Here is a 16,114-nt window from a genome sequence, read left to right on the forward strand (position 1 = left end):
GACAATGCGGGCCACTCTCACCAGAACCAGACTGGATTCAATTCAACATGCCCTTACAAGAATCAGCACAGGATGCAGGATACCTTACCTTCAACTACTGAGACTGGCAGGACTGCTCACAGCAGCAACCACAGTCATTCAGCTGGGACTACTGCACTTACGACCTTTTCAACGGTGGCTGATTGCTTCACGCCTGTCTGCAGTGCACAACAAGCAGACCTTGTAATGCAGTGACAGAAAGTTGCAGCTCATGTCTACTTCGCTGGCGTCGGGAGGACTTCCTGCTGTCCGGAGGGACTATGGGCCCACCTCCTGCACGCAGGGAGGTAATCACGACGGACGCCTCCCTCATGGGCTGGGGCGGCGTGTGGCAGCATCGAGGAGTGAGCGGTCAGTGGGGTCCTCACATGAAACGATGCCATATCAACTTTCTGGAATTACAGGCAGTCTTCCTGACTCTGAAACATTTCGAGCATGTTCTGGTGGGAAAGCATGTGTTGGTCAGGACCGACAACACTTCAGTGGTGTTTCATATAAATCATCAGGGCGGCACGAGGTCCCTCCCCTCCCTTCAGCTGACACTGGCACTTCTGACTTGGGCGGAGACACGATTTCTCTCTCTGCGTGCGAGACACCTTCCCGGCTGCCTCAACACCGTGGCAGACACTCTGTCCCGGGGGGGCCCGAGGCCAGTGGATTGGTGTTTACACAAAGGGGTGGTGAAAATGATCTGGAACACTTATGGTGCAGCAGCAGTGGACCTGTTCGCCTCGAAACAGACCACACACTGGGCAGGGATGCTCTGGCCCACGAGTGGCCGAACCTCCTGCTTTATGCCTTCCCTCCGATACCACTGATCTGGGCAGTGTTGAGTCGTGTCCAGGAAACAGACCACAGGGTGCTTTTGATAGCTCCCAGGTGGCCGAGCATGCCATGGTTTCACTTGTTGCAAAAGTTAACAATGGGACCACCGAGTCCTCTGCCCTTGAGGAAGGACTTATTGTCTCAGATGGAGGGCTCTCTGTGGCACCCCTGCTCGGACAGGCTAAAACTTTGGGTCTGGCCACTAGGGGGAACCAGAGCATCATGGATTGTTCAGAAGGGGTTCAACACACTGTTCTAAATGCTCGTGCTCAGTCCACGAGGGTAATGTATGCTAGCAGGTGGAAGCTTTTCAGTGCTTGGTGCGCGGCTCACAATCTAAGCCCTGCTGAGTGTTCTGTGGCAGCAGTGCTTGAGTTCTTACAACACCTCCTGGATGAAGGACTGACTCCAGCCACGTTGAAGGTGTATGTCGCTGCATTGTCAGCCCATAGGGCTCCTATAGATGGGGCTTCCTTAGGCGCTCACAAATTAGTGGTGGCCTTCTTGAAAGGCGCACGAAGATTGCACCCACGGCCGAGAGTTGCCATTGCCTCCTGGGACTTGCACACTGTTCTCAACGGTCTATGTTTGCCTCCATTTGAGCCGCTGGAACATGCTGACATTAAATGGATCTCATTGAAAACAGCCTTTTTATTGGCAATCACATCTGCCAAAAGAGTTGGGGAACTTCACGCCCTCTCAGTAAGTGCTCTGTGCATGCGATGGGGACCAGATGACAACCAGGTTACTCTGTGGCCTAACCCTGCTTTTTTGCCTAAGGTGCTGTCCCCGCAGTTTGCCAATCAGCCTATTACTTTGGCTGCATTTCAGCCTGATGAAGGATCCCGCTCACCATTGTGTCCAGTGCGAGCCTTACGGCTGTATCTTTCAGTGACTGCGCAGTGGCGCACGACAGACTAACTGTTTTTGTGCTTCGGGGCCTGTCAGAAAGGGGCGGCCATTTCGAGACAGAGGCTGGCGCACTGGGTCTCGGACGCTATCGTTTCTGCGCATCATTCTGCTGGCAAAACGGCTCCCACATCTGTGAGGTGCCACTCGACGCGTGCTATCGCGACCTCTTGGGCAGCTCTGAAGGGCATAACTCTTGCCGACATCTGTTCTGCGGCTACTTGGTCTACGCCCTGCACTTTGTCAAGGTTTTACCGGTTGAACGTGGTTGCGCTTCCTCCGGTCTCTGCAGCAGTACTCCCTAGTGAGGACAAGGATTGTTGCGTTAACCTGTGTGCTTTAAATAAAGTTGTTGAACTTAACTGTGATGCTTGTGGGTATTTATTCCTCGTGACTTGGTGGTATAAGTCTTCCACTATGTTTTCATCGCCTCTGGCGGTCTGTAACTATGAAATAGAACGCTGGTTACAACTGTAACCGTGGTTCTATGAATAGTGGAAGACCGCCAGAGTCCTTGGTCACTCGGATGGCGAGAATGACCTTGGAGAAAGATCAAGACGAATCTGTAGGCTTATATATTGTAGCGTCATGATGTCACCAGATGACAACCAATCAATAAGTTCTCGTAGCCAATGCGCGAGCGCATGATATCTTCCACTATGTTTTCATCGCCTCTGGCGGTCTTCCACTATTCATAGAACCACGGTTACAGTTGTAACCAGCGACTTGCTAATTGTATTTCTGTTACTTACTGATGTTTCGAATTGCTCCACATGTTCTATGTGGATTTGAATGTGCATTTTGATTTGAGGGTTTGAAGTGAGGTTTAAATCATTCCAATAACTTGAATTTAAAACTTAACTTTAATAGAGAATTTAGCTTACAGTAAAATATTCAATTAGTTTTTCTTCAAAATAGGAAATTAAAAGACAAATAAATCGTTTTCTTTAAATAGGAATGAAACTAGAAACAAATAGGAAGTAAATAGGAATTAAACAGTGCTTTAATTCCATGAAAGTTTCCAATTTGGAATATTCCCAAAATTCCCCAGCTTAACTTCCCATGGAAAGTTTCCGGAAATTTACCGGAAATTTTCCACCCCTTTGCAACCCTATTCAGGTCACACTATTTAGTATGTATTTAGGTATAAATATGTCTGTACATGTGTGTGATTAGGAATGGGGGTGTGTGGTCTGAAATGAGAATAAACAAGAAATAACATTTCCATTAATTGCCCAATAAATTACATAATAATGCACCTTACTTGCATTAAATTCTTAACTTCCAGTCCCATTTTGAGTTTTTTGCCCGACATTGCACATCATCTACTTAAGAGGGCACTGCTCCCACATACTTTGGCCCATCATCAAATGCTTGACCTCTTTTGAAAGCTAAGACCCAGTAGAATTCTCAGAAACAATCAGTATGACTGTGTGATGTACTGTACAAATTACAGAGGCTTGAATTATTTGAACATATATCTCTGGAACTGTCCACATTTGGGCCCTCTAGGTCACTTGAAGTGGCCTTGAAACACAATTGAGGCCTAGAACCAGGTCTTGTGAAGCCGTCACTCAAAGTAGATGACTATAGAGTAAAATATGATTTTTTCACAAATTTATTTGTGTTAGAATACTTATGTGTTTAGTTCAGTGTCATTTTTAGAAAACTTGAATCTGCTACTGTGACTGAATACGTTTTCTTCAATTCTATGACAGTCATTGCCATGCAATCTACAGTAGATGCTCCAGAGGTTCTAGAAACTCTAGAAACTCCAGAGGAATCTAGAAACTCCAGAGGTTTAGCTTTCATTTGACATCAAGATGCTTCTACTCAAAGGGTTGTGTAGTAAGAGTTTTATTGTTAGTATGCATCAATAAGATTCAATAAATATTTCACTTCGAAACACATTTCCATGACTTTTAAGTGGTGTTTAATAGGGCTCACATCTTTGATGCTTGCTGTAGGCTCAAGTTATTGTCAATCAATGCTGGGATGCCTGATTGACAGCTTGTTTGCCCAATTCCCTGCAGTTTCTTATATCTCAAGAACCATATAGCGCAACAGTCCCGCCCCTCCGAGAGACCTTACCGTATTTTCCGGACTATAAGTTGCTCCGGAGTATTAGGCATATTCGATCTACATAAAAATCAGGTAATAACGTTCGCAGTGTCCATTTTGTTGATATAGAAAATGCATAGATAGGTCTATTTAATGCAGCTGTCAATTGACAAGCGTGACAGCGCCGATATTATCGTTGTAGGCTATTTATTTAAAATATCCCATATTTTACTACTCTCATAACATTAGCCCTGTCTCTGTACTGTTGTTACCCCCTGCCCTTCCATGCTATCTCCGTGAGAGCGAGAGAATTCTCATGTACCACATTAGCATTTTTGTTCAGTGAATCTTTTGTTAAGCAGTAAGGGGTTTGGTGCCTTGCTCAAGGGCACTTCAGCCGTGGATGTGGGCATGGGAGAGCAGTACTCAACCACTTCCCCCGCCCACATTTTTCCTACTGGGTCTGGGATTGAACCGGCAACCCCTCGGTTACAAGCCCGAAGCCCTAACCAGTAGGCCACAGCTGCCCTTAAATTTCAATTGAACGTGTGCTGTGCTGCTATGGAAACCTAATTGCGTAGGCCTAGCCTAAATTGTTATTTTTTAATTATGCATGATTTACTTTTTATTAAATTCTTAGGCTGGAATTTTTGTGTTTAAATGTAGGCTAGGACTGCTTCAGCCTCTGGCAAGCTTAGAGGGGGCGGCAAGCGACTGGTAGCTTGAGAGCAATGTGTTGGAGACCCAGTGTAGGACAACAATTTTTCATTGGCAACAGTTGCATAATAATTTGGAACACAGTGTATTTCTTGGTTTTACCCACCTCCTTTAACATGGACCCTTTTAACACATGGACTTTTTTATACACATACAAATTTAAAGAAATGGTTTGAATGAAATGAATAACAGGTGCTTGAATGTGTTCAGGGAAAAAAGAGGAAAAGCAGATGTGAACAAATTTGAAACCACAGCATACTAAATGTAATGTCATAAAATGGTTAGGTGACAATAACAATTTTCCCAAGGAAAAAACCTGATTTGAATTGGTGAATGTGGCAGACATGTGGGAAGGCATCAAAGTGACATTGCAACAGTGGAATAGTAACAATTATTCCTCTCTGAAACTCTATTGCAATTCAGTATTGTACTCACCAGAGGTCAGTAAAAGCTTAAGTGTCACACAATTACAGATATATGTTGATGTCCCACAGTTTAATCACATACTGTACAATAACCAACACTTTTTGGCTTAAATAAATATAATCTAACCTTCACTCTATTTTTTAAATCTTTAAAAATCAAAGCTACAAAGCCTCTTGTTGTCTGTATTCTGTCCCACTTAAATGTGTTCCATTTTGCCTTGTCTTTAGGGTTAAAGTACAGCATGTTTTTGAGTGAAGATAGATTCAATAAACACACCAGTTCAGATAGTGTGTTGCAATTGAGCTGAATGGATTCTCACACTTTACTCACCCTTTGGATACTAGCAGCAGTTGGTAAGAGGCATGATTTTAATGGTTTAATGCATGAGGAAAAATAGCATAAGTAATTAGGGAAAGTGGTTAGGGAAAGAGTGACCATAAAATTCATGTTTTGTGTACTTCAATAAGACATATAATATTGACAGCACAGTGCACCGGCCATAATTATGTTTTCAATGGTTAGACATGTTACTCTAATTTGTTTTTCCTCTTGATGTTGGCTATGAAAAGATTCATGTGGGCTTTGAGCACTGATTTATACTTCCATTTCTTGTGTAGAAAATGCATTTGTTTCAGGGTGGTTTTATTTGTATGTTTGATGTTGTTATATAATTACAAATGGACAATATCATGTATTTCAGACATAAACAATATACAGCCAGTACAACCCTGTGCATTAACACATAAATATCAAATTATTCAAAGCCTTCTAAAAAGCTTTCAGTAACCACATTACTTGTTACAGTAGTGTATTTCTTTGTTACTTGTTACTTGTATTACAGTAGCTTAAGTGTTAGCTTTCAGCGATCTAAATATAACACAATAGATTCACTGTATTACAAATACAGGCTCCCCAATGCAATAAGACTCAATAGACCTTTCATGATACTCAAATGTTTCACGTTTGTTTTATTTTTTTTAATCAAAATGTCATATGGCCACCTCAATGACTAAGTTCTCCTTGACATGACTTTTACCGCAACATCTGGACATTCATGACATGCATCTGTAGCATTTTGTCCTGAACTCACAAATGCCAACCTAGCAGGTGCCCCACATCAGTTCACATCATGCTGCATTAATGACTGTTTTACTTTACCGCTGTGCAGCAGAAATCTGCTCAGCGGATTACAAACTCTGAAAGAGGCATAAAGTACAGAACCCTCCAGAATTATTGGCTTTAAAAACCGGTATAAAAAATAATCTGTTGGTGATTTATTGTAATCTCACAATGAAAAAAATGAGGAAAAATCCAACCTTGAAGGGAAGCAAATTTGTTTTGGGAAAAATGAAAATCTCATAAAGAAATAAATATTTTTAACAAAAACACTTTGCTCACAATTATTGGCACCCCTGCTTGTAATACCTTCTTAAGCCTCCCTTTGCCAATAAAACAGCTTGTAATATTCTCCTATGACACCCCATAAAGTTGGAGAATACAAAGCAAGGTATTTAAGACCGTTTGTCTTTGCAAAATTTCCCCAGATCGTCCAGATTCCTAGGTCTACACTTGTGCATTCTCCCCTTTGACTCACCCCACTGTTTTTCTATGGAGTTTAGATCAGGGGACTGAGATGGCAATGTCTGAAGCTTGATTTTGTGTTCAGCAAACCATATTTGTTTTGGTCTGGACATTTGTGTTGGTTCATTTACCTGATGAATGATCCAATCATGACCAACTTTTAGTGTCTTGGCAGAGATTGACAGATTTCCTTTGAAAATGTTCAGGTTTTTCTTGGTGTTCATGAAACCATGCACCTTAATTAGATTCCCAAGGCCTTTGGGAATAAAAACAGCCCCACAATAGCACAGCCCCTCCACCATAATTCTCATTAGGCATGGGGTTCTTTTCAGTATAGCCATTCTTCTATGTATGCCAAACACACCTAAAGTGTTTCTAGCCAAAGAGCGCAATTTTCATTTCATCTGACAATAGACCACACTTCCAGACAAAGTCACTGTACCATTCAGTCTCTTAAATCAATTAAATTCTTGAATTTCACTTGCATTTCAATTGAGGTAGCAAACAGGAAGCAGAATTGCAATTCTGATTTTGCACAACCCTGCTGGACAGTCTTTAACCTGGCATGCCCTCTAAATAATCTATTAGCAGTGAGGTCACTTTTGGGGACTCAGTAACCCCAAGATGATACCTTTGTCTGTAACTCTCCAACAGTGCTTCTTATGGAATCTTACCATCCTCCATACTATACATGGGGGCAAGATAATCATGACTCTTTGTCCAAGCATGTTTGTCACATTTCCAGATGATTAGAACCTTTTAATAATTGTTTTAACTGTAAATATAGACATTTTCAACAAAGTACCTAGTTGTCATAGACATTCTCTGACTTACAAATGTCAACACACTTTCTTTCTATTTAACTTTAGTGTATTCTCTTGTCTTTCCTATGTTGAAAAATGACTAGAGGATTTAGCCTCTGTGTGACTTTATTTTCATACCATAGTAAAAAAGAAAGTCATGAACTACTTCTGAAAGTTCACAGACACTCTGATTAATTTAAATAAATTGAAATTAGATAGGAAAATGCTTCTGTTATGTTTTGTTTATAAGATTTTACAGGGGTGCCAATAATTGTGAGCAATTGTGTTTTAGAATATTGGAGGAATATTAAAGAAGAAAAATATTTACTTCTTTATGAGATTTTCCTTTTTCTCAAAATAAATTTGCTTCCCTTCAAGGTTGGATTTTTCCTATTTATTTCATTGTGAGATTACAATAAATCACCAACAGATTATTTTTTATACCGGTTTTTAGTCAACTTTAGCAGAGGTGCCAATAATTCTGAAGGGTACTGTATATATAATTCAAGTATATTTTTGGGTTTTTTGCTTTTATGTAGATAAGATAGGATAGTTGTGACAGGAAAATAGTGGGAGAGAGATGGGGGTGGGATTGGGAAATGACCGCCATCCATAATCAAAATAACAGGTTTGAAAATAGCAGGTGTAAAGAGATTGATGTCACTGCACCCAATACTCTATCCTGTATATTATATGTTTGTAATGAAGTAATCCAGCAGCCATTGCCCTATCACCAGTATCATTTGACTAACATGATATCTATCTTTAACCACACGCAGCCCATGGAAAGTTTTTCAATGTGGCTTTTGTTGACCAAAACAATGTGTCTTGCAGCAATGGTGGTGTGGTAGTGTTCAGCTGAGTTTATAAGTTTAATTTGTTTGAATTCATTGAAAAGTCAAAATATGTTTACAAAGCTTTGCAGTCTCTGTTGCTACTTTGAGATATTGATAGTATCACTTTCCTGCTGCCTCAGGATTGTGCTCCTGCCAAGATGAGTTCCTGCTAGATGGGCCTCTGAATAGAACAGTTGGAGGGAATGTGGTGTTCACCCTCATCCACCCTCCATCTACACCACCTTCAAAAATCACCTGGATTTCTCCAAGCAATATAGAGATCATCACTACACTTGATCATGCAGAGAAGATACATCCTGATTATAATGGTAGAATCTCTCTGAACAAAACCACAGCATCACTGGAGCTCAGCAACCTGACTCCCAATGACACTGGGGAGTACACTCTGGACATCTCCATAAATAGTGTACCTCAACAGGCGAAAACATCACTAACAGTGTTTGGTATGTACTTTTCCACACAAAGAATAGTGTCATAACTATGTTACATAGCTCAAGTCAAGTATTTCAATACTTTTTCGATATTTTTTAAAATATACAAGTGGGTCTCAAAAAATTTGAATATCGTGGAAAAATGCATATTTCCCCCCTAATTTATTTCAAAAAGTGAATCTATCATATATTCTATCTAGATGCATTAGATATAATTGAATCAATGAATGAATAAACAAAATATTTCAAGCCATTTCTTGTTTTAAACTTGATGATTACGGCTTACAGCTCATGAAAACACCAAAATCAGTTTCTCAAAATATTAGAATAAAGAGGTTATAATACAGAAATGTCGACTTTTTGAAAAGAAATAAACTAATCTGACTAATCTAAAGTAGGCTAGTTCATTTATACACTCAATACTTGGTCGGGCTGATTTTGCACAAATTACTGCATCACTGTGGTGTGGTATGGAGGCAATCAGCCTGTGGCACTGCTGAGGTGTTATGGAAGCCCAGGTTTCTTTGTTAGCGGCCTTAAGGTCATTTGTATGTCTGTATCTCGAGTCTGGTGTCTCTCATTTCCTCTTGACAATATACCATAGATTCTCTATGGGGTTCAGGTCAGATGAGTTGTCTGGTCAATCAAGCACTAATATCATGGTAAGCATGGTATCCAGACTCTTGGGACCTTGATTTGACCCTGATATCCAAATAAAATGCTATATTTGTTTTTTAATGTGAAAAGAGGAGTTTGGACCACTGAACAACGGTCCAGTTCTGCCACTCCTGAATCACAGACGCTCTAACCTTGTCTGTGATTCAGCAGTGGCTTGACACTAGGAATGTAGCCTATTTCCTGGACACGTCTGTGTGTGGTGGCTCTTGATGCAGACTCCAGCCTCAGTCCACTGTTTGTGAAGTTCCCCCAAGTTCTTGAATTGGCTTTGCTTGACAATCCTCTCAAGGCTGCTGTCGTCATCCTTGGTGCTTGCACACCTTTTCCTACCACACTTTTTCCCTTCCAGTCAACTTTGCATGAATATGCTTTGATACAGCACTCTGTGAACACCCTGCCCTTTCAGCTACCTTCTGTGGCTTCCCTTGTGGAGGGAGTCAGTGAGTGTCTTCTGGACAACTACAGTACCAGCAGTAGTCAGCAGTCTTTCCCATGATTGTGGTTGTGTTTACTGTACCAGACTAAGAGATTAAAGGCTAAGAAAACCATGAGCTGTAAACCGTAATCATCAAGATTAATACAAAAGATGGCTTGAAATATTTAATATCTAATGAAAGATTCACTTTTTTAAAAATAATTTAGGTGGGAAAAATTAACTACACAATACACAATATTCAAATTTTTTGAAACCCACCTGTAGTGTGATCATTCACACCAGTGGCCATCCTAGATTCTGCTCAACCCTCCACACACACACACACACAAACACACATGGAAAATGATGGCTTGTGTCATATGTTTCTTTTTCATATATTTTGGAATTCATACAAAATGTATATATTTAGTAAATAATGAATAGTATTGTATAATCTGCATAATTATTAGTAGCTAAAAACGATTTAGTAATTTGAATACTTTATATTGTTTTTTTAAACTATTACACTTAGGCATATCTTTGATGTGGTGTGTAGGTGTAATTGAGTGCAAAGCGGTGGTGTGTAGGTGTACTTGAGTGATTTCCCTAAGTTGCACAAAACTAACTTTCTGGGAACGTTCCTTAATGGATAAAAAATGTATCCTTAATATAACGTTCCCTAAAGGTATACTCAGAGCCCGCTTAGAAGGCTTCGATTTTTCTATGCTCGAGTTTTAAACATGGTTGAAAGAACGTTCCACAAACATCGCCGTAACCAAAGATTTAACGATGAAGGAATGTTCCAACGAGAAAACTTTCCCGAACGACCGTGAGGGAACGTTAGCAGCGAACAAGCAAACGTTCGCAGAACTTTCCCCGAACCGAAAATTGTTTGCTGGGCAAATCAATTTGATATTAGTCTATTATTATTATGTGTTGCTGTGCGGCCACAGCACCACTGACACTAGTAACCATGTCTCACTGTTTATGGCACGACAGCTGCGCATAAGTGTGTGTGAGGAGAAAATACGCGCAGTTGTTCAGTAGTCATTACCACAGGCGTGTAATTTGAGAAGAGAGAGAAAGAAATGAGCCTAGAAAAGAGGAAAACCGGTGTGGTGTTATTGAACATATGCAAAAAGCCTTAAGGGACTGTTCGTTATGTATAAACGGGGCCACCAGAGGAAAATAGGGGAGGGTCATGTCTTTTTTGTTTTTTGTCTAGGGGGGGGCCACCCATCTTTTGTATTAATGAAAACAGCAAAAAATCAAAGTGGCTTGTTTGTTTGTTGATTTTGTCGCCATATAACATTCTCTTTAGTTCCATAGCTCTGTCAACATTGAACAATGAAAATAAAGGAGATTTCCCGGGTTTCTCATGAAAAATACGAAAAATGTCAACATTCGTCCCCATTAACGTTGGAAGGGTTGGAGCAACAAAGTAGCCTACTTTATTCACGCCTAACAGCCTATATCCATTTGGTCAACTTTATCCAGCCCTAAAAAAGCTAAATTTAACTTTGGTTTGCTTGTAGTTTACTGTGAAGCCTAAGTTTAAACAGTGTGCATGCTTAACATAAAGCATACTTGTGCTTCATTCATCCACATATCCAGCTCCTAACGTTTTGACAAGCATTTCTACCAATTGACCTTGTTCCTGCTCATCTCTAGCTTTGCTGTCTTCATCCTTTCTGTTTTTGTTGTTTGCAAAAAAATATATAGTATTTAGTGGTAACCAGCAACAAGTGCAATTTGTTAATCGCTGTCATTCTCTCTCCCACCAACAAAAATGTGTTACGTTTCAAGTAGCAGTGCGTAATTCTGCTTCATAAAGTTGGAACAAATACATTTGGTCATATAAATAGCCAGTTTATGGTCTACAGTGTTCAGTTGGTAAAGTTGGAACAAATTATTTGGTCATATAAATAGTCGGCTGAACACTGCAAGCCAATAAATCAGGCCTAGGTTAACTTAAATAGGCCTAGGAGTGAGTTCGCATTCAAGCAAGCAAAATGAAGCAGGATGATTTGAATACTGGAAGGGCAAGGGGTAACAACAGGACAACACATTGACAGGCCAGAATGCAGGACTAATGTTATGAGAGTATTACAGTAATATGGGACATTCTACGGGAAAATATTAAAACGGCAAGACAGCGGGGAAAAGTTAAAATGATAAACCCGAAAAAGTTGGCATGTTAGGTATTTTTCGTCCCTGTGATTATTTTGTGAAATTTGCAAACGGCCTTTTCAAGTCATTTGTGTAGCAAGCTCCCAAATTGATGCGGAGAAATTGAGTTTTGATAATGTTTTCAAGTCAATGACTGAGGAAGCCTAGAGAGTCCATAGCAACAAGTTCATGTGTTGAATTTGTTATTACCCAGTGTGCTTTGTTGAATGGTCTCAATGTTTTATTTCATGTGATTACTTACTAGAGGAGTAACTTTTCAAGCAGGCTAATGCAGTTGCAGGAAGTGTGCATTTAGTTTCCATGCTTATTGTGTTTCTACAACAATGTTAGTGAGTAAATCCACTGAAATGGCCACCATCTTGGTGAAGTGTGATGTGTAAGATCAGAAAGCAGAGGTTGATTTGATCTTGGTAGCTTAAGTCAATTAGCCTGGTGGACCATCCTATATCCTATGTCCTATATCATTGAAATGTATAGTCTGGCATTGAACCATTCTCCTCGCTTAAACCAAGGGGCGGGCAGAGAATTGTCTTTCAAACTGCTTAGACATGCAATAGGCCAGCGCTACGACCATATCCGTAACCGATCGTCAAAACAACAAATACATCCTTCTTCGAAAGGAATGACTTAAGTGCATTGTGTTGCTCAACTTTCAAAGAAAAGCACAAGTCCAACTTCTCCTAAGTTGACGCCAACGCCGATTCAAACAGCTGCTCTTCGTTCGCCATAGCCACCTTCCTTGTTGTTCACCGTCGCAGGACTGTCGTTATCCTGTTAAGCCCGCCTTAAGACTCTCTAACAAAATAGAGCGCTGTGATTGAATAACATCCACAGTGTTAGCCAATAGAAATCCCTATGGTTTGATACTAGACGTACAGGCTGAGCAAATTAATTTGCCGCCGCTAGGGTGCGTCTAGATTTCTAGGCTATAAGTCGATGTGTTTTCATAGTGCTGAAGAGCGTGGGTGGAAGGTATCGACAATAGGCCGGGGAGGGTCATGTCTTTTTTGAAAATGCTGCTGGAGGGTCGTTGAAAATTTTCTTGCAGACGGGGGAGGGTCATGCAACTTTTGATTGAAGCACTCAAAATCCCTCTGGTGGCCCCGTTTATAAATAACGAACAGTCCCTAACTGCTGAATGCTTAGACTATACCCTTTTCTTACCCTATTCAATGTTGATCACATTGATCAAACTGCCATTACATTAACATTAGGAAACATTAGGAGGTGGGGGGTTAGTAGGCTACATGCTCAACTGAAGTGATCCCCACTGAATGGGGATGAATAAAGCTGGAGCTCCTGCCTACACATAAACGGTGTGGCATCTCGGACTCCAGCATAGACCTGTAGCACAATGATCTGACGCCAACTTGCCCTGTCATCCTGTCTTTACTGGACACTGTATAAAATAACAGGTAAGGTTGTTAGCGTTATGTGTCAGTGTTGTGTATCAACAGCTATGTATCATTCACATCAACACATCCTACAAGTAGCTAGCCTGTCGGTTACATGATAGAGCTACCTCACGCGGCTTAGTGTTAGTTAGGCATAACGTTACGGTTGACAGACAACACTGTCAAAGTATCCTAAGCTAATGTTGTGAATTCACCCTAGACACCCTTGTGTTTACAGTGCTACTCAGATACTCATCAATGAAAATAGCAAATGATCTTTGCTATACTATATCACTTATCAACCTTCTATAAAGAGAGCTAGCTAGAGCTAACATTTATTTAGTCGGTTAGATAATAGATATGTTCATAGTTGTGTATGTAAGTGCCCATATACAACCTAAAATCCTTGTCCATTTTGATTGATGGGAGCTTAAGATTTATTTACGGCTGTCGCCATTGTTGCACAGGAAACAGCTGAGCAGTACTAAGTAGAACGCGGAAGTGATTGTGACTGATTGTGCAAGTAGCGAATTTGACAGGTCTGGACTGCAGACAGGCCATTTTAGCACCTGAGCGCTATGACAAGTTGGATCAGTTGGATAGTTGGAAAGGCCCTCTCCTCTTTAGCCCAGAGGAGTCCTTGACTTCCAAAAATAATTGCAAACCACAGGACCCTTTTCCACGTTACCTCAGTCCATTTTAAATTAGCTCAGGAGAAGATAAGACGGTGGCATTTCTGTATCATGTCTAAATACAATTTTGTCTTTTGCATGGTAAAGTTTAGGGCAATTCCATGGAAAATTATGTTTTTTGTAACATCCATAACGCCAATAAAATGTGATGGTATGGTATGATGTAAATGATTACATGTAATTTGAGCATTTGCTATTTTTGGCTGAAGAATGTACATGAGAAAAATGCACAAAAAATAAATGTTATCATTCACATCATACAAATACCAAGGCATTTCACTGGCGTTATGGATGTGACCAAAAGTCAATTTTCCGTGGAATTGCATTTGTGAATTGAGTATCAAACTGTGCTCATAAACAATGGTTATCAGAAGTTTACCTGATTCCATAGGGATTTTCTTTACAGAAACAGTTCTGGTTTTAATGCAATGCCATCTGAGGTCCAAAAGACCACAGCCATCCAATATTGTTTTTCAACTCTGTCCCTTGTTTGCAAAGACTTCTCTGGATTCTCTGTGGATTCTATATGAATATGTTAAGGATGGAATGTACCGTAGATGATGAAATCCCCAAATTCTTCCTAACTTTAGGTTCTCTAAGCACGGTTTGGTAACGTCACTTCTGTTGAAGTTTCAAACCAAACAGAAAGCTAGCTCATCCCTCCCTCCCCCTCCCTTCTGTGCAACTGAAAGTGTCATGAACATGTGGTCAAAATTAATCCAACACACACATCTCGTCGGTGATTGGCTGGAACAGTTTGTTATGTTTCATGGTCCAGGCTGGACCAAGCTGTTTTTTGTTGCAGTTCTTGGAGCCTAGGCTGTCCACAGAGACTGCGTTTTTTAAAAGCGTATTCAGGGGACAGGCAGCTAGCGGATCGTGAGGAGATGTTCCTTGTGTGTGACAAAAAATGTTTTAGCTTAGAAACCGCGTAACAAGACTTAGGGAACCTTTAAGAAGTGTGACTCTTATGTTTCATCAATTGCCCACACAGTGATGAATATCTCCACAACTTTACTTCTGAGAGACTCTGCCTCTCTGTGATGTTTTTTTATACCCAATCATGGTGCCAGTTATCCTAATATGAAATATTCCTTCTTTTGTTGTGTTAACTCATTGAAAACCAGGCTGTTTTCGGGAGCTTTGTCCTAGAGTGCCAGCAATCTAGACCATTGTTGATGATTTTTGTACAGCCACAGCATATTCTGTGTTATAGCTATGAACACATACAATAGCTCGATTAAAAGGTGAGACTTTAAGCTCTCGGTGGGTGCAAACCGTGTATTTCTACACTCCTCTGTTCCTGAGAAATCCCAAGTTAAACAGTGGCTAGTTTTCATCAAAATCGCTGTTTTTTTCTAGAAATGGAGATATAACATCTTTCATGAAATATGAAGCGTTGCCTGTTACTTACTTGTGTAAACTTTCCGGGAAGTGATCAGCGGGACCTGGCGAGACTGCCACCTTGTGATAGACCCATGAAAATGGCCTGGTTTTGACCTGACGTGCATGCGTCACTGATTCGACCCAAAGCGGCAACCGAGTTCTGATAAAATGTCCAGATAAAATGTCCAGATTGTGCGTTTTCATGAGTTTCACGATCCTCATGTATTTCATTTCCATTCATCACAGAGTTCCAAAATCACATATAAGGTGTGTTAGAGTGTCTAGTTTCGTAATTAAAAAAAAAGCTAAAAACGTAATTTTACGTTTTTGGCACTCAACGCATGGGAAGGAAAAACTTAATATTACGTTTTTGGCACTCAATGAGTTAATCATTACACAATTTTTCCAGCATTTTGTTGGCCCGGTCTCAACTTTCTTTGAAATGTGTTGCTGTCATCAAATTCAAAATTAACATATATTTACCATGAAATAGTCAGATTAGATTAATAGATTATCACATTCTGTTTTTATTTGCATTTTACACAACGCGTCGACTTTTTCTGATTTGGGGTTGTAAAACATGTATAACTAAATGGCATGTGTAGTGTTCAGTGAAATGGGGTTTTCCCCCCTGCCTTATTGGGGCAACAGTCAACTATTCCTAACCCTAACTTGTTATGATAAAAACCGAATGACACTTAATGACAGAA

General features: G+C 40.4%; 1 protein-coding gene across 2 annotated transcripts in view; it reads left to right on the plus strand.

The window, feature by feature from the left end:
* The first annotated feature begins 5,256 nt into the window (after nt 1–5,256).
* The window catches only part of LOC125306553 (carcinoembryonic antigen-related cell adhesion molecule 6-like), a 57,492-nt gene continuing 46,634 nt past the window's right edge, over nt 5,257–16,114 (plus strand). For both annotated transcript variants that reach the window (XM_048261973.1, XM_048261974.1), the window contains exons 1-2: nt 5,257–5,330; nt 8,338–8,661. In XM_048261973.1, the coding sequence (XP_048117930.1) occupies nt 5,285–5,330; nt 8,338–8,661 (370 nt within the window). In that variant the 5' untranslated portion in view covers nt 5,257–5,284. The remainder of the gene's footprint in view (nt 5,331–8,337; nt 8,662–16,114) is intronic.

Source organism: Alosa alosa, chromosome 13 (genome assembly GCF_017589495.1).
Source record: "Alosa alosa isolate M-15738 ecotype Scorff River chromosome 13, AALO_Geno_1.1, whole genome shotgun sequence".
Taxonomy (NCBI): Eukaryota; Metazoa; Chordata; class Actinopteri; order Clupeiformes; family Clupeidae; genus Alosa; species Alosa alosa.